This window comes from Lynx rufus, unplaced genomic scaffold (assembly GCF_022079265.1).
Source record: "Lynx rufus isolate CCGP_SWC_20201006 ecotype Redwood Valley unplaced genomic scaffold, mLynRuf1.p SCAF_7, whole genome shotgun sequence".
In the NCBI taxonomy this organism is placed as follows: Eukaryota; Metazoa; Chordata; class Mammalia; order Carnivora; family Felidae; genus Lynx; species Lynx rufus.
The window spans coordinates 62,582,941-62,606,856 of NW_025814889.1; the positions used below are offsets into that span (position 1 = coordinate 62,582,941).

Genomic DNA, 23,916 nt, shown 5'->3' on the forward strand with positions numbered 1-23,916 from the left:
TTACTGCAGCCATTACAGCAAAGAAAGGATTGAGGAAAGGGAAGCTTCTTGGCAAACCATACTGTGGGTTTAAAACAACTCACTCATGCTCAATTCATTTAGCAATCCCAGCATGAATGAATAGAGCTTTGGTGGGGGAGAGATACTTAGAAAAATATTTTAACAATTAGCAATCTGTTTATACACAAATAACTTTCAAATCTTGAGGAAATAGGTAAACATTCTCATTATTTCCCAGATAATTCAGTTTCGTGCAAACATTGAACGGAAGATAAAAATGCAAATGAAACCATATTTTAGATACACTAGGAGAGTTCTCACTTTAAAACCTCCGTGATATTCCCTCAAATGAAGTTTGCAGGCTTGTATTTCACATTCGTTGACAAGAGGCCAGTGCGGCTATGCACTGCGGTTCACACGGCATGGGAGGGTGGTAGGAAAGATGGAGGAAAGTGGCAGCATTTATGGAAAGTCCTAAATGCTAAGACATTTGGACTCTGTGTGTGTACATAATGGGCAATCAGTGAATCTCTCAGGCACCCCTCAATTTATAAGGAAGGTGGGAGAGGAGCAGATGTTAGAAATAGAAGGAAAAGATGAAATAAAGAGCTTCAAAACAGGAGGAGGCCAACATTGTCATATTCTTCACTTCAGAGACATCAGGGGAATGAGAGCTGAACGAACAGGTGAGGAGGAAGGAGAAGCACCAAATGCTAACCACTCTTGCCAACTGACAAGAGAAATTTCAGAAAGAGTTAGGAGAACAGCTTGAGGGAATAGCTGAACTGAGAAAGATTCTCTGGAGGAACCTTGTGTGGGGGAGTGGGATACAGAAATTTGTGGAATGGGAAAAATCTGAAGACCTAAGAGACAGCCCACAATAATGCATGGGGGAAGGGGAAAGAAATAAAATCAAGAACACATGTGGATTTTGCACTAATGCCTACTAATGGCTAAAATAAAAAAGACTGACAATACCAAATGTTAGGGTACGAAGCATATGGATCTCTTACCATTGTTGATAGGAGTGCAAGTGGTACAATTACTCTAAAGGACAGTTTGGCAGATTCTTAAAACATTAAAGATACATTTACTTACCCACAATTCTACTCCTAGACGTTCACCTACAAGAAATGAACGTACAAAGACTGGGGGACCTGAACAGTCATAACATGAATATTCATAATCACTCAAACCTGCAAACAAACCAAGTATTCAGCCACAAGAAAATGGATAAACAAAATTACAGTATATTAACACGATGGAATACTACTCAGCAATAAAAGAATGTAATATGGAACCACATGAATAAGACTCAAAACACTATGATGAGTAAAAATATCCAGAAGCCAAAAAGTACATATTAAGGATCAACTTTCAATGAAGCTCTAAAACAGGCTAAACTAATCTATGGTGAAAAGAATCAGAATGACTGCCTCGAGGGGGGAGAAATTACTGGAAAGTGGCACGAGGGGTCTTTCTGGAGTGATGGGAATGTTCTATGTTATCCTGGAGGTAATTATGAAAGTATATAGAATTGTCAAAATACAGATTTGTGAATTTTTTCCATGGTAATTATGCCACAACCTAAAAAAAATACAAATAAACAACACATAAATAAGATGTAAACACTGGCCTTGTTAAGGAGGCAAGACAGTGTCTCCTCCCTTGGAAGAGTAAAAGAAGAGATAGTCTGTCGACATGCAGGGAATTTTAAGATAGGAAGAAGGGAAGCTGAAAAAATTGACCCTGAATGACTTGAATGTTCTTAGTAAAAGTAAGGGATGATGTCATCTTCTGCGTGTGTTTATGAACACGGAGGAGGAGAAGAAGGATACATGTATTAGGAAAAGGAAAAAAAAAAGGAGATATTATAGGATCATAAGGGATGAATCTCTAGCAGCTTTAACTCCTGACCCTGTTTGGTTTCACAATGCTCTCTTCAGAGTTTTGTTAGCTTTGTTTTTCATCCCTAACGCTTGACAGATTACATGACAGTCTAGAGCATACATTCCTGACAGAGGTGAAAATTGCTTCTTGGATTGGAGGTAGTGCTGTGAAAACAATATTAGATTACATATAAAAAATAAAATTAGATAGGACAATGGTTTGTGGTCTCCCAAAGCTCAACCCCTATGTAACAAATCTTATTCTTGAGTATTCATTAGGGATGGAGGTGATTAGGAAAAAATGCTTTAAAAGGCTTCGAGGGTGAGGGTGGGGGCTAATAATGAAAACGAGTTGAGAAATATTGATCTACAGAAAGCAAAATGCAGGCAATGGGGTACACTGAGTTAGGAGCCTGGTCAGGCAAGTAAATGATAGTCAAGGTGTGAAAGAGTCTATGTTGATGTCACATGCATGAGTGAAACAGATAAATTAGAGATGAGATTATAAATTATGAATATAAAAATCAGAGAGAACAGAGATTCTAATAATGGAGAAGAGCAGGGTCGGTAGGAATGAGGGAGTAAGGGGGGAGTAACACTGGTCGTGGAAGGCACAACAATACTAAGGTCTTAAAAGAAGACAACTTGGAGGGCGCCTGGGTGGCTCAGTCAGTTGAGCATCCGACTTCGGCTCAGGTCATGATCTCGTGGTTGGTGAGTTCGAGCTCCACTTCGGGCTCTGTGCTGACAGCTCAGATCCTGGAGCCTGCTTCAGACTCTGTGTCCCCCTCTCTCTCTGCTCCACCCCTGCTTGAGCTCTGTCTCTGTCTTTCAAAAATGAATAAACGTAAAAAAATTTTTTTTAAAGAAGACAACTGAACAGAGAAGAGCTAGAAGGTGGCAGGTCAAAATCATGACCCCATCAGAGGGTTAGTAGGGACGACAGAGGGTGAAAGGTGAGAGGGGGGAGAGGTAAGAGGTTAAGGTCAAAGAGGAACATCAGAATTTAGGTGATACAAAGTAAAAAGGTCTGTGTAAAAATCCCATGGCATGGCCATGTTGGTGGGTGCCCAAGGTAGAGTAGAACCAGAGGGTCTAGGGGAAAAGCTGGCAGAAGAAGTGGGTGACTGATTAAGTTGGGGAGGGGCTGTAATGGGATTGAGACTACACATAAATAAGGTTGGAAGTACCATGAATACTAACATCACTATGGCAGTGGGGGCAAGGAGTGAGATTTCACTAGAAGGAAAGGGTGCAGAACTTGCCCACCCAAAGCTGACATCCTAATGTAGCGGAAAGGAACTCCAAAAGCTTTTCTTTATCCAATGGGCTGGCATTTTGAATTCCCAGAGGCTTCAGTTGAAAAGGAGAGAAGAGAACTACCATCTTGAATGTATCAATTCCTTTTTATAAAATAAAAGGTGGTGTAGCTAGTATCAAAGCTATAAAGAAATTTATCCCAAACATTTAAATTTATTCAAAGATAATGGTCACCCTTCTTTCCATGTCCTTTTATTCTTCAGAATTTAATTTTCTAAAGGACCAGACTAAAGAAAATCAAACGTATTTTTTCCCAAATTCAACTTATATATAGTTCAATTACTGGATATCCCATTTCACTTTCTTCTAAATTTGGATTATAATATTTATTATAATACCCATTAACACCCAAATCCTCTCATGTGAATAGAAAGTAGTTCTGGCAATGAGGGAGGTATGCTATATAATTCTTTAAGAGGGTCTTTTCATATTCTGTTTCAGTAACAAACACTAGCAGCTATTTTCCCCAAGCAGTCACAAAAATATTTTCCTACGCCCTGAATGTAAATATCCGATTATATTCTCTTGAGCCATCAGGGACTTCTGCTCTTTTCAACCATGAAAAGTTTATGCTAATCTTGCCTATTTTCTTTTATGTTTTAGGCTTCAAGCAAAGCCAACAATAATTAATATAAATTAAGAATGCTGGCATGGATAGCTGCTCCTTATCAATCTGTCACACTGTACATATGCTGCACAGAATCATAATAAATTAGCTTCAAAGTCCAGTGAAATGGTCATGAAAGAGGCCAAATATATTTGGATAGCATTCATTGAAATCTATTGCTATGAACAGGTCTAAAGCTATATGTCATATAATTCCAAGAATTCAAGTGACATTTGTCCTCAGTGCCACACGATTTCTGGGATGGTCTGACAGAATCACATTTTATTTAGAGCTTCTGGCCTGGACAAAGACTTAATTTCTCTCAAAGTCAAAGTCATTAATAAAGGTCTATGCTGTGCAATACAGCAGCCACTAACCACACGTGGTTACTGAACACCTGAAATATGACTAGTCTGAAAGTAAGAAACATACACTGGGTTTCAAAGATTAATTGTAAAGAAATACACACTAGTTCAGTAATATTTTTACGTGTTCAATTTTAAAATTAATTTTTAATACGTATTACACACTAAAATGACAATATTTTGGATATACAGGGTTAAATAGAATGCATTATTATAATAATTCCACATTTTTATGTTCTGAAATATGGCTGCTTGAAAATTTTAAGTCACAGATTCTGGCTGTCATTACATTTCCATTGGGCGATGTGGCTCTAGGCTGTATCCCAGTTTTGAGGCAAGCCACAAGGAGGCAGTCGAGTGTGGTCAGACAGCTCTAGGTTCAATTCCCATGCCTTCTGTTACTTCGCTAAGGGACCTTGACACATTACTTCTCCAAGCCTTAGTCTTTTCATTTATAAAATAGGAATGATGACAGTGCCCTGCTCTCAGCGATGAGCAAATCTAACACTTGTGCCTAAATAGGTGCTTGGGTTCTCAGAATGCATATTAAGTTCTAGATTACAAAAAAGGGCACAATTTAAAAAATTAGCTGCCTGATGAGAAACAGATAGGGCAAAAATCTTAAATAGCAAAATGGATCAAATCAAACAAAATTTAAAATATTTTTATTTATTTATTTATTTATTTATTTATTTATTTATTTATGTCTTTGACCCACTGCTAGTAGCAGACATATATTAAGGTTAAGTAGAAATGAAACTCAGAGTTAACTAAATGTGGATTAACTCTATTTTCTGAGTTTCCTCTCTCTGCTACAGGGATATAATGTAAACAAATGTCACTATCCCCCCCCCCCCCCAAAAACCATGACGGGTCTTTCTCCCAGAAGGCAATCACATGCTGTCAAATAGCTGAATATGAAGTAATTCTTGGATTGGAGAGGTATTTGGGTAGCATGGGTCAAGGTAAGTGAATAGAATAGGAATCCAAGGGCAGGCATTCAGTCCTAGGTCTGACAAGGCCTAGGCCAATGTCACATGAGATCTCTGAGCTTTGGTTTCTCCATGTGTAAAACGGGGATGCAGATGATAATACCTCTCACAATAGATTAAAGATTAAATAATGCATATGAAAACACTTATCTGTAAACCGGACAGTATTATATAAATGTTAGCTATTAGCATGATTTTATTCTACTGAATTGTAAAAGGAATCTACATAGATACAGCCACTCTGCTTTCTGGTGTAAATGAAAAGAACAAAAGGCAAACAATGGTGACTTTGTACAAAGCACTCAACTTCGCAGGACCCTGGTTTCCTCTTCTTCCCTGTCTACTTTAAGGAGTCACGAGGAGAGCCTCCTCAAAAAAACATGCACTCAGAAAAGTACAGTCTTACACAAATGTAAAGCATTGTCTTTGGTTTGGATAATCATCAAAAGTTGATTTTGACAAAATCTCTGACAAAGAGAGAAAAAGTCCGATGCTCAGTATCCAGGAATCCCTCCTACTGTGAAGAGTAGCCATTGCCATGCTCCAAAAAATAATCCCTTATCCTTTTAACTCACAGATACTCATTCAAGCTAATAGTGGAATAATATGTGAATTGAAAAAGGAAGGTTAGAGTGTGCATCTCTTGTTCAGGTCTTGGCAAGATGAAATTTAAGGACCGTCTAACCATTATTTTCAAGTAGAGGCCCATTCAGCACAATATTGTAACCATAACTGCAGGACATCATTCCTCACAAGAACTGTCATTAAAGCTGGCTCTTTGGGGGAACAAATACTCATATGGTCTTTAAAATCAATACGATGTAATCCAGTTACCCCAAAAGACACTGATAGGACTTTATCCAGCCATTAAGTTACTTGGGCTCGAAGTTAGGACATAAACAGACCCAACAATGACTTTAAAAAAATGAGTCCATAGAGCTTCACATAAAGAAATAAGAGCTCATAAAAATAGCAGAGTAATATAAAAGCACTCTATTGACCTGCAACTAGTTATCTGCAATAACAGAGAACTCATTTTCCCCATATCTCTTGATTTGTTATTATTTTTAATGGGAGCTAACTGGTAATAAAATGGTTTTTCTGTCACAGTGTGTACCATTTCATTCATAGTTGTTGTTTTTCATCAATCTCAATTTGTATCAAGTTGTAACAATAAATTATCTGATTCAAAAATTACATTTGTTTTTTGCTGACTTATAGTTTTATTTCTTTCATTTTAAGTGTATTTTCCTCACATTTACTTATTTTTGTATAGTCTTCCTTGATTTTGTGCTCCTATAAGTGGATAAAGCCATTTCTAAACATAAAACTTCAGACTCAGGGGGTGCCTGGGTGGCTCAGTTGATTAAGCATCTGACTCTTGATTCCAGCTTAGGTCCTGATCTCATGGTTTGTGAGTTCGAGCCCCACATCCAGCTCTGCGATGACAGTACAGAGCCTGCTTGGGATTCTCTCTCTCCCTCCCCCTCTCACTATCTCTCTCTCTCTCAAAATAAATAAATAAACTTAAAAAACAAACAAAAAAACCCTTCAGATTCAGGATGGTATCTATCACATCATACCATATTAGAATGTTCTGTGATTAATCCACCCAATGCTTCTGTCCAAACGAGATTAGATAAAAACACACATTAACACACACATTAGGAGAAAGGACTATTATCTATCTATATATGTAAAATTAAAGGAGTAAACAAGAAGGTGGAGAAGCTGCATCACACTGAGTTACTGAGATAATTAGAGGACAATCCTGCTGGAGCACCTGGGTGGCTCAGTCAGTTACTCTTGGTTTCAGCTCAGGTCATGGTCTCACAATTCCTGAGTTTGAGCCCCACATCTGGCTCTGAGCTGACAGTGTGGAGCCTACTTGGGATTTTCTCTCTCCTTCTCCATCTCTCTCTCTCAAAAATAAACAAATAAACATTAAAAAAAAAAAAAAAAAAAAGACAATCCTGTTAGGGAGAGGCCAAAAGAACAAAGCAAACCATTCGCTTTAAAAGTACCAGATGAGCACTCTAGAAATTTAGAGACGTGGAAACCAATTCAGTAAGTGTGTGGACTGTCAGCATCCTAACGAGCATCACTACAATCTCATTCCAAACATTTTCATCCTATTTCTGCTTCTGATGTACCATCACCAACATACCAAGACTCTGTATTAATAAAAAGACAAGATGCAAAATTATCCCTGTGTGCTTCAGTCTTCAGTGACACTAATCAACCTTTTACTGGGCAGTGACAGTACCCGGTGACTGGTGACTATACCCGGCAGGTCTTCCTAAGAGTAAGACTTACCATCACTAAGTCCAGGCAGACCTTACTTTGTTTTTTACTGCTAGTACACACTGAACACAAGCTGTGGTTCTGTCATTTGCCTACAGTTTTAGAGCAGATTGCTCTTCGTGGATAAGTACTTTTACAAGGTATACTCATGGAATACCTGGGAAACACCTTTCCAAAAAAAAAAATTGGGAAATGTCGTATTCCATATTGCCTTCTTCAAGATTCACGGGGCATTTAGGATATTAAAGGTTCTTGCAAGAGGGGAGTCATCCTTGTCTAACTTGGCATTTCCTAAGTTTACCTGACCAAGGAGCCCTTCCCTATTCCTACCCCTCCACAGACAATCTGTGAACATATCTCAGAACTAACATGTCCAGAGAGACACTCTAGGGAAATACTCTCTTTGACTGATAAGGGATAGAGTTAATTTAGACGAATATGACCTCTTCTCAAAGCTTGGAAACGTTTATTATCCTACTCTAAGAAGAGGACTGAAGCACGACCAAATGAGTGTTGAGAAAGAAAGGGGTGCCTAAAATGACAAGCGCACCTAATCGAAGGTCCACCTTGTACTTACTTGAGGAGATTCCCCAGATTGAAAAGAGCTCGGTTGTGCTGTGGATTTAGCTGGAGAGCCCTCTGATAGTAGATCTTTGCCTCTGCTGTGTCTCTTGTCAGCGTTCCGAGGTTGTTCAGGGCACTGGCGTGGCGAGGATACAACCTGAAAAATTAGAGATATTAAGCCAGGATTGTTCAAAAACTCCTAAGGTGGGCACAACAATTTGCTTGTTTTCCTCCCTCCTCCACCCTAGGAATGTCACAACCCAAACAAAACACTGAATTCTTCCTTTATTTTAATGGGTTGTCCACGTGAAATTTTAATTATGTATGCAGCTGCAGGCATATAAATGTGGCTGAGAAGTACATATTTGACAGGGGTATATGTAAATAACCCCCAAATGGTGCAAAAATAAACAGTATACAAATCTATCAGGTTTAACCAAATTTTAGTCCTTTGGATCCTACAATTACTTTCAATTTGCTTTGACAGAAAACCCCTATTGCCTCACCACTTCTGAGTTTCTGGGCTGGTAGGACTGCTGACCAGCTGCCCATATAATGCCCACTATGTACATAAGACGCTGGGGGTTCTTTGGATGAGGGCATCTTCATGAACATATTTGGATTGGAAGATGAGTCAGACTGCCATTATGGGGAAAGGATAATACACACAATTTTCCCATAAAAATAAACTTTACTCCCGAAATGGCTTTTCATCTTGGCTCTCTTTTTCCATTTTACCCCCTTTCTCTCCTCCTATTATAATTTGGGTGCCAACTGGCCTGAGAGAGTTCTCAGAATGAAAATCCTGACAAACACTTTCAAAAAAATTAAGTAATGCACAAGGAAGTGAAAATGGCATTCCCAATGTTCAAAAGCAAATGTAAAGGAGGACTGGGGATACATCAGTAAGTCAAATTTATGCTGATTAAGGAGGGAAGGGAATCAATTTACTTCCATAACTCAAAACCATAAAGAAGGTAAATCCACACAGCTACATAGTTTAGTTGTTTCTGCTATATTTAGAGCAGAATATTTAGCAGACTAAGAGGTTCACTCCATCTCTGTCACCCAGAGTACTCAGAATAAGCCTGTGAAGCTGCCTGTTAATGTAGGAAAGCTAAGATAAGGCCCAAATAAAAATAGGATGTGTACTTGTCAAGTCTCTTGACAATCAAATGACATGCTTGGCCTCTCCCACTCTGTTCCACACCTTCTAAGATCAGTTATATTTGGGAGCAGAAGGGGGTCCTATTTAAAAGGCTGACAAGACAAGTCTCATGGTTTGTCTTTTTAAACCTTTGCTTAACCCAAAGTTTCCTAGGTTTATTTGACCATACAATCCTTCCCTACTCCCTTTTAGAGCAGCGATGAACACGATGAACATCTCTAAGAACTAGTATTTTCAGGAAGACATTACAGGTAATGCTCCTCATGACCGTCAAGGACTCTTCACAGACATGTTATGCCCTCCCAAAGCTGGAAAGCCCTAATTACTCTCAGTGGCTGCAGAGATTGTTGGAGGGAGAGAGATATTATGAGAGGAAGTTGGGGAAAAGAAAACATGCTGGGCCTGCACATGGCACTATTGTTCGCTTATCTCTGGTCACCTTTACTCAGGCAAAGACAACCTGAGGTCCCTGGTGGTAGCCCCACAACCCCAAGCTTCACAATCCTGAAGTATGGCAAGTCCTTGGCCTGAGGGACAGCAAGTCCTTGGCTCTCTTTCTCTGAGATGCCACTATGGCACATCAAGAGCTATGATGAGAGACAGAATGCTCTTGTACCTGTTCATTCACTACATACCCACAAAAGTCTCCTGAGAAGCTTATGTCTAAGAATGATTTTAGAAGTGGTTACAGAGAGGATATCACTGCCAGCACTCAAATTCTTCTACAGATTTTTTATTTTTTTTGTGCAGGTGAAGATGTTGAGCAAAGCTCTCTGACTTCCCAAAGATTTAAGGGATGTCCAATGAACGCAGTGAGAGCAGTTCTCATGTCCCTGCTGACCAGCTGTAACAGAAAGCTTTCCGGGGACATCTGTCTTCTTAAACCTTGATCTTTTCCTTGATTCTTTAGGCTTGGGAGCCCTTGAAACAAATATGTGAGGTGAAACCACTACCTATGTATGGGAAAGGACAGTCTAAATTCAATAAGATCTTCCACCATGGGCTCACCCATCTCCTGCTGCACCCATCTGCACGGTCAAGCAACTGCCCTCGGCACTGGCTCTCAGCCCACCTTCTCAAACTTTACGTTCCCTCATGATCCACTGTCACTTAAATAAATAGTCATGCATTTTCAATTTCACTGAGTACAAAAATGTTTCTCTTTCTCCCTCTCTCTCTCTCCCTTTTTTTTTTTGAAATCCACACCAAACTCAAAAACAAAAATAATCAGTGAGAAGGAAATAAAAAACAGATGTAAGAAACAGATATAAGCACTATGAGGGAAAAGGCCTTTTTATGTCCTGTGCTCCGAGAACCTGTCTGCAACTGCAGAACCATGAGGCTTAGGACAGGGATTCATGGCCAACCACAAATCCCTGCCAACCATGAATCAAGCCAGGGAAGATGCTCGGTGTTAACAAAGAGTCCTGATCCATTGAGGAAAGGGATTTCTAGCATCTACAGTGGTTTACTTAATCTAGTACCACTCATAGCCCTCCACTTGAAAAATGTGCAATATTGTTTATTCCTAATAGTAAGGGTTTGCTGGCAATATCCTCTCTCACTGGGTATCCGATTAGGTTCACCTAATCACAAGCAAGCACTGCATTATTTATAAAACAAAGCTGAATTTCATTAAAAGAGTTCTTCAATAACCAAGTCAGCAAAAAATACCACTCCTTATATTGAGTCGTAGATAGACAGAAATTTTCTTCAAACACATACTCTTTTCTTGTTTACTGAAGATCTATAGAAGGACAAGAGTTATTTTGTGCTTTTACTTTCCAAATAAACTTGGGTTTGAATTAGCTTGGGTCTAATTCAATACTGAGGGCTCCAGGAAGGGAATTTTCTACTGGAAAAATGAACAATTTAAGGGCTGTTTATGTTGCTACATCAATGGTCAGAATAAATTTAGCCCATCTTGACTTTTACTTCTACAGGTATGTTTTACAAAAGTTCTGTTAGTGATTGATTATTCCCTTCCCTATCTAAAAAATCTCAGCAAAAGCTTCACTGAACTAGAGTGGAGTGGTGATTTTCAAACCTATTTTTTTTCACATTTTAGTAGCTTTATTTACTTTTTTTTTTTTTTAATTTTTTTTTCAACGTTTATTTATTTTTGGGACAGAGAGAGACAGAGCATGAACAGGGGAGGGGCAGAGAGAGAGGGAGACACAGAATCGGAAACAGGCTCCAGGCTCCGAGCCATCAGCCCAGAGCCTGACGCGGGGCTCGAACTCACGGACCGCGAGATCGTGACCTGGCTGAAGTCGGACGCTTAACCGACTGCGCCACCCAGGCGCCCCAGCTTTATTTACTTTTTAAAAGTACCCCACCCAACACCCTAGCAATCCTCAGTTTGTTCTTTTTTTTTTTTTTTTCAGGAGTAGAATTTAGTGATTCATCACTTACATATAACACCCAGTGCTCATCCCAACCAGTGTCATCCTTAATGCCCCTCAGCCCTTTAGCCCTTCCCCCACACCCAACACCCCTCCAGCAACCCTCAGTTTGTCTCCATATTTAAAATCTCTTATGGTTTGTCTGCCTCTCTGTTTTTATATTATTTTTGCTTTCCTTCTCCTATGTTCATCTGTTCTGTATCTCAAATTCCACGAGTGAAATCATGATATTTGTCTCTCTCTGACTTATTTCACTTAGCATAATACATTCTAATTCCATCCATGTTATTGCAAATGGCAAGATTTCATCCTTCTTGATTAGCAAATAATATTCCATTGAATATATATACCACATCTTCACTATCTATTCATCAGTCAATGACATTTGGACACTTTCCATACGTTGACTATTGTTGATAGTGTTGCTATAAACATTGGGGTGCATGTGTCCCTTTGAATCAGCATTTTTGTATCATTTGGATAAATACCTAGTAGTGCAACTGCTGGGTCATAGGGTAGTTCTAGTTTTCATTTTTTGAGGTACCTCCATAATGTTTTCCAGAATGGCTGCAACAGTTTGCATTCCCACCAGTAGGGCGAAAGGGTTCCTCTTTCTCCTCATCCTTGCCAACATCTGTTCTTGCCTGAGTTGTTAAGGTTAGCCATTCTGACAGGTGTGAGGTGGTATCTCACTGTGGTTTTGATTGTAGCTCCCTGATGATGCGTGATATTGAACATTTTTTCATGTGTCTGTTAGCCATCTGTACATCTTCTTTGGAAAAGTGTCTATTCATGCCTTTTGCCCATTTCTTCACTGGATTGTTTGGTTTTTGGGTGTTGATTTTGATAAGCTCTATATAGATTTTGGATACTAATCCTTTATCTGTTATGTCATTTGCAAATATCTTCTCTCATTCCATCACTTGCCTTTAGTTTTGCTGATTGTTTCCTTCACTGTTTCTTTCACTTCCTTCAAAAAGATTTTTATCTTTTTTTTTTTTTTTTTCTTACTGTCATGGCTTAAGATTTATTCCAGCAAAGGATACAGTGAAGGAATAAAAGAAAAAGTATATATACAGTAAACCTTGGATTGCAAGTAACTTGTTCTGCAAGAAGATTTTTATCTTAATGAGGTCCCAATAGTTCATTTTGGCCTTGCCTCCAGAGACATGTTGAGTAAGAAGTTGCTGTGGCCAAAGTCAAAGAGGTTTTTGCCTGTTTTCTCCCCTATGATTTTGATGGTTTCCTCTGTACATTTAGGTCTTTCATCCATTTTGAGTTTATTTTTGTGTATAGTGTAAGAAAGTGGTCCAGGTTCATTCTTCTGCACATTGCTGTCCAGTTTTCCCAACACCATTTACTGAAGAGACTGTCTTTTTTCCTTGGATATTCTTTCCTGCTTTGTCAAAGATTAGTTGGCCATATGTTTGTGGGTCCATTTCTGGGTTCTCTATTCTGTTCCATTGATCTATGTGTCTGTTGTTGTGTCAGTACCATACTGTCTTGATGATCACAGCTTGAAGTCTGGAATTGTGATGCTTCCAGCTTTGGTTTTCTTTTTCAGGATTGCTTTGGCTATGTGGGGTCTTTTCTGGTTCCATACAAATTTTAGGATTGTTTGTTCTAGCTCTCTGAAGAATGCTGGTGTTATTTTGATAAGGTTTGCCGTTCTCTTTATTTAAGAGTCTCTTATGATTTGCCTTCCTCTCTGTTTTTATCTTATCTTTCCTTCCCTTCCCCTATATTCATCTCTTTTGTTTCTTAAATTTCACATATGAGTGAAATCAGATGATACTTATCTTTATCTGACTGACTTATTTCGCTTAGCATGATAAACTCTAGTTCCATCCAGGTTATTGCAAATGGCAAGATTTCATTCTCTTTGGTTGCCAAGTAATATTCCATTGTATATAATACCACATCTTTATCCATTCATCAGTCGGTGGACATTTGGGCTCAAACCTATTTTTTTTAAGATCAATGTGAACAGCTCCTGGATTTTCTTTCTCATAATCTTACCCAACATTTGTGTTGTTTATGGGGACTCTCTTGCTATTTCTTAATTATTGTCATTTTATTTCAGTGAGTTAAATTCTTAAAAATGTATGATAGAGGAAATATGTTATATTCTCAAGTAGTTCCAGGGTATAAGGAAGTTTATTTTTCCTCTTTAACAATGAAACCTAAACATAGAGTTCCTATGAACTGAAGAGTGTTTTTTTCAAATATCAGATAATTGGTATTCTTTTTTGCTAATGTTTATTTTGAGAGAGAGATAGCACGAGCAGGGCAGAGACAGAAAGAGAGAGGGAGGGAGAGAATCTGAAGCAGGTTCTGTGCTATGAGTGAAGAGCCTGATGCGGGTCTCGATCCCAAGAACTGTGAGATCACGAGCTGAGCTAAAGCTAAGAGTCAGACACTCAACTGACTGAGCCACCCAGGCAACCCTGGATAATTTATATTCTTGATAGGAAAACATCCATTTGAGCATTTAAGGGGTTCTTAATTTTTACCTAGCAGTGTTTTCTTAAGCAGGATTGATAAAATAGGTAGTTGAGGATATATGACTCCCCTTCATTCCCAGTCACCTTAACTCTGAGAACCAACATTGACAATATCACTGGGGGGTGGGGGAGCAGGAATAAAAGAAAATGGGTCCAAAGGGACCTGGGATGTATTAATGATACTTCACATTGTAGAGTACTTTTTCTTCCATTATCTCCTTTAAGCCTCCTAATTCTTTAAGTAGAATTACTGTACTATTTTAGAGTTGAGGAAAAAAATTGAGTAGGTAATAGATTAAAAAAAAAAAAATCTCAGACACATGTGTTCTGTTCCTGTTCCTGTAAATCTATTTATTTTCCCCAAACATTATGAGTCATTTGACCTTCAGCAAATAAATAAACTGCTACAAATTAGAGCTTCCATTTAGAATAATTTCTTTTGGCCAATCCGTTCACCTATGATCTTATAGGAACTAGTTCTCAGTGACAGAAATAGAATAAACTCAATACTCAGGACACTTGGCTATTGAGATTCTCATGCACTGGAAAAATTTGTTACCTGTTGTACAAAATAATCCTGGTACCTCGGAAAAGCATAGTATTAGAAAAAGCTATTCAGTGAGTGCACAAGATGTATATATACTCTCTCATCTACTGTTCTTAAGCTTTAACCTCCAGATCACCTGAAGATCCAGAGACATAAGATATATATGACCAAAGTTTGGTTTTATATTTTCTTTCAGTCATTTACTTGGAATTTTGTACAATGTGTTCAAAAGTTAAGGATGCTCTTAATTTTTTATCGTTTGATTACCCTATAAGGATTTCACTGTGCAAGCAATATTGTATCATGTGCTTCAGTTTGCAATTTCCTTTTAGAATATACACACCGTGATTTATTTGTCTGATTTTCATTCCACACATTAATTTATTTGAGGTTAACTATGCCAAGGGCAGATGTTTATTTTCTATTTCCTGCTGAGAAAAAAAAATCCAAAAGAAAAACATGGCTGGGAAAAAAATTCAACCATAAAATCTGAATTTCATTGGACTAAAAAAATGTCCAAAGCAAACTTTATTTCAGGAGTCAGCAGCATATTTTCAACCAGATTAGTCTCTGGCACTTTTTAAGTGCTTTCCTGTTATAAGATTTGAACTATCATGTCACTAAAATGTACCAGGTAACACTGATTATTGATCTGCTTTTTTACTTTTTTGAAATTGCCATTAACAAACAAGTCTTACCACTTTCTTTTTGTACTATTTAAGATAGCTTTGGAAAAAACCTCGCAAGCAATTTTGGGAAATGTGACACACTCTCTAAAGGGGGCCAACTAAATTATCTGACCTCTCACAATGGATGACTTCTCACAGTGATTCAGAAGGACTCCGCCCAATTGATTTTCCGAGATAATTTAGAGTAGAACCTTGTTCTCTGATGCCCTCAGGAAATGAGTCATTTTAAGTGGCTGAATTTTCCTGATTCCTGACAATTTAACTCTAGAGGTTGGGAAATGTATTCAATTAAATACGTCTCTGCTTTTTGAAATAGAAAATGGTAAACATAATTTAACCTTTCTCAGAGGCTTGGGGTGATTGTAGTGACCTTTGGTTTTTGTGGCAGATGGTGGGGAATTGCTCTGGTGGAGTAGAAAAAAAATAACTGTATTTGGAGTCAGAAGCCATGTGTGACTTTCTAGCTATGTGATTTTGAATTTATGTCTGTCCTTTAGTTGCTTTCTCTATAACAGTAAGGTCAATAACATAATGACCTTCTTATCTTTTCATACCCATCATCATACCTGTTCCACTACAAACATTTAATGTTTTGGGATCGGTTGCAGGACCTCTGGGTAGTAGTACCTGGCTGCCCCTACAGCCCCAATGAACCCATGTCAGGCTGAAGCCACCAGCTCTCCTTCTCTCATGGATTTCTCACCCTCCAAAAAAATCATTGTCTCCACTGTTGTCAGTGGCCTTCAGCTTGCTCCCATCAGTCAGAATAACATCCATTATTTCTTCATCACTAATCCAGTGAACACTCAAGTCATCTTGTATCCATCTGTCTCTCCTGTGCCGTGGGTTCTCAGATGTGAAGGACACATCACTCTCTCCATTTTAAGAATGTAGGAATGTTCTTTGTCAAACCCTTATCCCAAAGCCTGTCAATCCTTCATCATCTAAAGCAAATGATCCCCACAGGCACCAGAGGCACTTCCTCCAAGCCTTTCTGATACACTGAACACCAAGTGGAATTTCAGACACATGCAATTTTAAAACCTACATCGAAGGTTGTAAGGAAATCCAAAGTCCTACGTGACAGATCAATGTGCGCATGGAATCCTTACTGTAATAACACTTTGTAGCATGAATAGTACTCTGCAGGAAAAGTGTGTCCATATTCCTAATCAATAACTGCCAATGAAGAAGATCATGAGGGACAGGGAAGGAGAAGGGTACATATCCTGAATATCCACCTCAGGAATTGGTGGTCACCACTGGCAGAAACTAGGGGTATTAAATGCCTTGTGATACATACGACAGCCCTGCATGATGAAGAGCTGTTCCATCTAAATTGTTGACGGCTCTCCCACTGAGAAACAGTGCTTGTTATTACAGAGGGGTCCTCCGACTCTAAGGGAGCCTGTGATATTTTATGCATTATATTCCCTCAGTCTTTCTTTCAACAATCACTTATTGGGCACTTACTAAGGGTCCACAGGAATAAAGAGAAAGCAGCCCTTGCTCTCAAGGAGGTCCCGTGGCAGAAGAGGGAGAGACAAGGACACCAACTTAGTTTAGTGCACTATGGTCAGAGCACACAGGGCAGAAAGAGACAAAGCAGAAGGAGGGGAGTATAAGAGACAGGAGCTCATGGCAGGAGTGATATTGTTTAAACTGTCATAATTGCTTATATACGAAATTGTAACATAAGCTAGAGTAGTGGATGCTGTCTTACAGCACCCAGACAACACCCATGTCTGAAGCACTTGCTGACAGCTCACATGGGGGTCTTCTCTGGGCATTGCTCTCCGCCTCGGGGGAACTGCCTCACTAGAGGCTACCCGCCCTGCCTGGGGCAGTGATTGGTTGATAAGGGGGCATAAAGGTTCCACTTCTTGCCTCCATTCTTGGCAACCCTGAGGGGCCCTCCCAACTCCAGAGCTTCCTAAGGGGTCAGCTGAAGCCCTGGGACTGCACTGCCCTCAACCCTCCCCCTCATTGACCATCCTGCTTCCCTGGCTTCCTTCCCTGGTGTTCCAGACAGCACTTCTTAATAGACTTCCTGCATGCAAATCCCTGGGGCAGGGATTCTGTTTCCTGGGGAAGCACAGCAAGTTTTTAAAGTGAAAGTGGTATAAGGCAGGGAGAAGAAGAAGAAGAAGAAGAAGAAGAAGAAGAAGAAGAAGAAGAAGAAGAAAACGGACTGAAATATTTTTGTTGTTATTTTAAATGTTTGTTTTGGGGAGAGAGTGTGAGCGGGGGAGGGGCAGAGAGAGAAGGAGAGAGAGAATCCCAAGAAAGATCCATGCTGTCGGTGCAGAGCCTGAGGGGCTTGAACTCACAAACCATGAGATCATGAGCTGATCCAAAGTCAGATGCTGAACCGACTGAGCCACCCAGGTGACCCTGGAAATGTTCTTGAGTAGAAATTACACAACCTTCATTCAGAAATTTAGTCCATAAGTATGGCCATAATATGAGTCAATTCTAGTTTTCTAAATGAAATAGGGCTTAACTTCTTGGATTTAAGGAATAAAACTGCTATTCTTAATTAACACAAAATATATACAGTAAAGTTATTATTTCATCAACAAAAAAATAAAACTAATTTCAACTGTCTACTTGTGATACTGGAAAGTGTATTTAGACTTTTATAAACTAAAATACCACACGGGCAGAAAGGCCTATCTCCACTTGTTAAACCTGGCTAACAAATGGTCCTGGAATTTTAATTTTTTCCAGAAATACATGGCAGCTGGTATCCAAGGTCACTTTCACTCATAAGAGTTATTTTAAATGTTCACTTAAAATAGGCTGTGTAATGAAGGACTTTTAAAACAGCCAATAAATCCTGATTTAAGAAAAAAAAAATGTTCACACGCTACCAGCTTTATAGACAGCATTTTTCAAAGGAATTATATAAAGCAATCTTATTGATAAACTAAGAACATTAGTGAACAGTGGGTTAATTACACATAGTTAGATTTCTTTAGACTCTAATGATAATGCTGTTTCTTCGATTCTTTTATTACTATCTGTTTTCCCCATGCACTCCTACAGTCTAATGGAGTCTCCTTGCAGAGTTCTGGTTATCCACGCAGGAGAGAGTGCAAAGAATGCTATCCGTGGTTGCTATTATCATGGCAAGTCTCTATTTTTTGCATTAAAAAAATGCAGTCAGGGGCTCCTGAGTGGCTCAGTGGATTAAGCATCTGCCTGTTGATTTCAACTCAGGTCTTGATCTCACGGTTTGTGAGTTTGAGCCCCACATAGGGATTCCTTGCTTGGGATCCTCTCCCTGTCTCTATGTCCCTCCCAGCTCGCTCTCTCTCTCTCTCTCTCTTCACCCCCCCCAAATAAATAAATAAACATTAAAAAAATTCCAATCAGGAAGATTTTTAGCTCTATGCTGTCCCACGTGTTAGCTAATTAAATAGCTAGTAGAGATTTCTTTGGTACAGGAGCATTAAAAGCACATTTCTTCCCCTTTAATTATGCAAATAGAAAAGAGCTTGGTGAAGGACTTCTATCCCCTTCGAATAGTCCATTCATTCCCTTCAGATTTTCTGTTTAGAACATCAACAACAGATGTATCGGGAATGGAAAAGGCTGCTCTAAGGGTCCCCTGGCTGCCCAAGCATATTTGAGTACCCTCAGGAAAGGGTAATGTATCTCCTGCTTGATAGGAGTATGGGAAGGTGGAAATCTCAGATGATTTACTGTGTATTTCATGTTGAAAGCATACCTGTGAGAAAGAAACAGCTGTCTGGGTGACTGAAGATCACAGCCCTTGTATTAGGAGGGAATCCTACATAGCACTGATATCCAATCACTGGAGATACTCTGGGTGTAGTGCGCCAGGAGGAAGAGGGCATCTACGCGAACAACTGTTCCATAGAACATGGGACAATTTGCTGCTGACAGTGGGGAGGCCTTCCTGACTCACCTGGACAAAGGTGAACTCTATTCATTCCCAGGTGGGGGGGGGGGGCTCTTGATGGCCAGCCCATTTTAACCAACCAGTAACTGAGTCATGCAGGGAATTTAAATATAAAATGAAAAACAATTTCCATGACTCTATCACCTGTAGTGAAAAATCTTTTAAAATAGTCTCTTCACTATGTCATCAGATTTCCAGATGTTCTCTATTCTCTGGAAATATCCACAACTTAATAAACTTTCTCTATAAGCCTGGGCCTTTTTCATCCTGTAAGTTGAGTTGTATGAGTAAAAGCCAGTTGTGTTTATTGACAGATTTACTGCAGTTTTAGTTTTTATTGCAACTGTACAATGTAATGAAACATTTTGCAAATTGACAAAATATAAATGTGGAAAAAAAGAGAGCTGTTATTTATATAGAAGCTAAGGAAATACTCTGGAAATACTCAAAAAAGAGAAGCTGCTCAAGAAATTGCTGTGGAATTAGATGTAAGAGTAACTGTAAAAGACTGCAGGAGGAAAATCAGAAAAATCTCAGTCATTACATTTTTACTCCCCTTTAAAGTATCAAAACCTGATCATCAGAGAAATGATTTATGGATGCGATTTTTGCAGGTTATAATCAGTTGACTCTTACCCAAAGGAAAAAGCTTGGTTTGATATTTGAAGATTGGTGAATGTATGTACATGTGAAACTTGAGGGTACAATAAATCATTCAATAATGTGCATAATTTGTCTTACGATTCTCCACTTTTAACTGACTTTTGAAGCAAATCAACAGGCCACTGGCCAAGGGCACATGCAGTATCTTCTGCACTTTATCCAGGCAGGGCCACCATCTCTCCTTGTGGGCTTCCTGGATGAGTCATTTCATGGAGTTTTTGTGCAGAAAGAGGTAAGATATTGGGTGGTCTCTGAACTTTCTACTCCCCTCACGTGAGATGGAATGTTAGAAACTTTCTCCAGGTTTTGAACAATGGTCAGCAAGCTCTGGAGGCAAATGGCAGACCCACCAGTGCTGTTCTGATATTCCACCATATGGCATCCCGAACTTTATAGAGCCTGGAATAGGTATAAACATGAGAGCTGCCCCTCACAGCAAAACAAAGCTAACACTTGTGTTCACTGAGGATTTGAGAGAAGAGTTTTGCCATTTTCCTTTGCTGATTTGGGTCTTAATCTGAATCTATAACCTCAGCTGCAGCATTTTCCAGGGGAGATTTTCCTTACACTACAGAAATATAATAAATGAGGTACACCAAAAGGGAGGAGAAGTTAGTGGTGCTTCTTTGTTGTCTAAAACATAGAATAAGGTTTAAAAGAAGCAGAATATTCATGGCATATATAATTACCAATTTAATGTAGCATTATTTCCAGCATTGTAAGCCAGCCAAAATGATATTGGTATAGATACAACCCTAATGACTAATTTCATCATTGCCTTTGGGATCTACCCAGTCATTACAACAAAAATGGATAATTGTTGGGACTGATTTCAGATAATAGCGCCGTTAGCCCTGCATTTTCCTAATCATTCTCTTTCTTGCTGTGTGCAAATATGGAAACCATCAGATACACTAAAGTTGAAACACGGAGGAAGGAGTCAGAGCGGGGGGTGGGGGAGAGCTCTGTCTCAGCAACTTCCACAAAGAAAGAACGATATTAAAATAAGGGCAGGGGCGCCTGGGTGGCTCAGTTGTTTAAGCGTCTGACTTTGGCTCAGGTCATGATCTCACAGTTTGTGAGTTTGAGTCCCACATCGGGCTCTGAGCTGACAGCTTAGAACCCGGAGCCTGCTTCAGATTCTGTGTCTCCCTCTTTCTGCCTTTCCTGTTCACACTCTGACTCTCTTTCTCAAAAATAAACATTAAAAAAAAATTAAAAGATAAAATAAAATAAGGGCAGTCTTCCAGTCATCTCGGATAAATAATCATGAAAATGATGAATAGTCCTGGTATTTTCCTTTTCTCTCTAGCACAAAGAGTGACAATTTATTTAAAAGCAAACAAACAAAAAAACAAACCCAGATCCACTGAAAATTCACCACAGAGGTATCCACACAAAAATGATGCTACTTAAATCAGAAGTATTTTGAGCCTGGTGTGAGAGGATGAAATATTTCACTAATTACTATGCAGTGTATTTATAGCTTTAATTGTTTTCCCCCCACTTCTCAAGGGACATGTTTCTTCCAGAAGCACAGTTGCTGAAGCAAACATTTATTTTTATTGTTTCATGGGAAAAAAGCTGTAGTACCCAACCAGCTACTATAATTCTGTAAAATCAGCTGCTAGAGAATTTTATGTAATTTATACTTTTGCCCCAAGCAGTGCCTTAGGGTCTGCCTTATTTTTCTGTTTGAACTTGACAGAAAATAGTCTGCTGGAATGCAATAAATTTTAAAAGATTCTGATAATGCTTCCTTTCAATGAATACTTTTCAGGCAAACTTACTGCTCTTTTCTTCTCTTCAAGAATGCTCACTCGAAATCCTGAAATATCAATTAACCATTAAGCCAAAACATACTTTATTTGTACCCTTGAAGGAATATGCCTCTTTAAAAAAGATATCTCCTCATTGCCAAAATAATACATGTTCATTGTGGAACATCTGGAGTACAAAATATACAGAAAAAAATTAATCTACTCACCAACCAGAGGGAAGTATTGTAAACATTTGGGTAAACTGGCTTCCAGTGAAAGAATAGAAATCTGAATTAAATCTTAAAAATGATCTTTTATTCCTAAATAAAAAACCTATTTTCCTTAAAAAAAGTTTTGTTACAATTTTCCTCTGGGACTTCCATTTCTTGGATCTTTGGAATAGTATTTGATAGTGAACTTGACGTGCACAGTTTAAAATTTTTATCATATTGAATGCTAAATAAGAGACCCTGAAGTCTAAAATATTTCAATTGATGAATAATATACTTATGTAAGAACACCGTTCAAAGGGATAATTTAAAAAATCAGGCCAGTGACTTTCAGAATGATGATTTCAAACTAAGCTTTGAGACAATGCTAGTACATGCTTCAGAGAAATATCTATTTGTTTGGTATGCATACTTTAAGCATATCCCAAAGTGGAACACTAGCCCAAAATTCAACCAAATGGGGGCCAATCTGCACGGGTATGGAAACCTCTCTAAAAAGCTTCCGTGAGTCTCACAGTACTCAATAAAAGAGAAGACTCACCTGTCTGTGTTTTGACCATTTGGAGATTCCAAGGCTATGTATAGTTCTCCTGCCTCCACATGTTCCAGATTAAAGATATTTATCATGTGGGATCTTGTAGATAAGACCATCTTGAAAGCCAGGATTGCAATTGTGAGTACTCAAGAGCAATAGAGACTGCCACTGGTAATACAGGCTTACATTTGTAGTTTCTCTTAAAGTGACATGTAACGCTCTGTTTAGTATAGTCTCTTCCAAATGAATACAAGGAGATGAGTACAAGAAGAGTGTCAGGGCTGTCTCACACACACACACACACACACACACACACACACACACACACACGCCCCTTATTAACATATTCCCAGCATGGTAATCAAGTGTCTTCTAGTACTCTTTCTATTGAATACAACTATCAGGGTATTTATTTCATTTCCACACTCAAATGCCTTCATATAAATCCTTTCTGATAACGGGAGGCCTGAAGTGAGAAGAATTCACTGGAATACACGTTCTCAGAGTTTACTGGTGTATTTTTGACAACCAACTCCTGTTCTCCTGCATATGTGTATTTGACCGGGTGTCACTTGAGTATCGTGTAGCAATGGGAACTTTTACAGGAAAACACCAAGAATTAGTAGCAAGGCAGAGTTACCACATTCACAACAGACTTGAGCACTGAGCAGAAGATGGGGAGTCCAGGATCCATACCACCTCCAAGGAGATGTTCACTGCCCGCCCCCCTCCTCCCCCCCACACACACACTGGGAGGGTGAGTGAATGAACCTGAGAAGCACAGCAGGGAAACAGTCCTATGGCGCTTACCTGAGGGCTGTTCTGTAGTGGTAGATCGCTTCCCGGTTCCGACCTTGATCCTTCAGGAAATTGGCGTAGTTGTAGTGAACCTTGGCATTGTGGGGCAGAGTTTGAACTCCAGACCTACAATTAATACATTAAAAAAAAAAAAAAAAAAGAACAACAAAGAATACTAGTTAGGAATACTGTCAGTTTCTTTCATGTTTTACTCAGTTTCATGAACCTTCATTTGAAATGTCCATTGCATCCATCTAAGTCAGGTTTTCCAAAATTTGTGAATCGTGTCACTTATTAAATATGCTTCTCTGGAAAATAATGAAGGCAGTGTGTGGTTGTGCACAACTAAACAAACATGCTGACCGCATATGAAGCAGAGGGGGTGGGATGGGATAATTCTCTGGAGAACAAAACTGCATGCTCAGGTTAATTCAGTTTTTTCCTTCCTTGCTTCTTTTGTTCACTTACAACCTTCCTTTAAAAGAAATGGAGAGCATCTACAAAAATATATCATTACTAGACTGGCCTCCCTATTATGTTTTATTGGAAATTAACATTTCCCATGTACCAAGCCTGGGCTAATTAAAATAAATAAATAAACAAATGCAGGTATAATTATTATTTTACAAGTTGCAGACAAGGAAATGA

The 23,916-nt window shown here is 38.9% G+C and overlaps 1 protein-coding gene across 2 annotated transcripts in view; it reads right to left on the bottom strand.

The window, feature by feature from the left end:
• TMTC1 (transmembrane O-mannosyltransferase targeting cadherins 1) overlaps positions 1 to 23,916 on the bottom strand; it is a 270,701-nt gene that overhangs the window by 44,722 nt on the left and 202,063 nt on the right. For both annotated transcript variants that reach the window (XM_047066852.1, XM_047066851.1), the window contains 2 exons: positions 23,281 to 23,394; positions 8,055 to 8,198 (listed from right to left, as the gene is read on the bottom strand). In XM_047066852.1, coding sequence (XP_046922808.1) covers positions 8,055 to 8,198; positions 23,281 to 23,394 — 258 coding nt within the window. The remainder of the gene's footprint in view (positions 1 to 8,054; positions 8,199 to 23,280; positions 23,395 to 23,916) is intronic.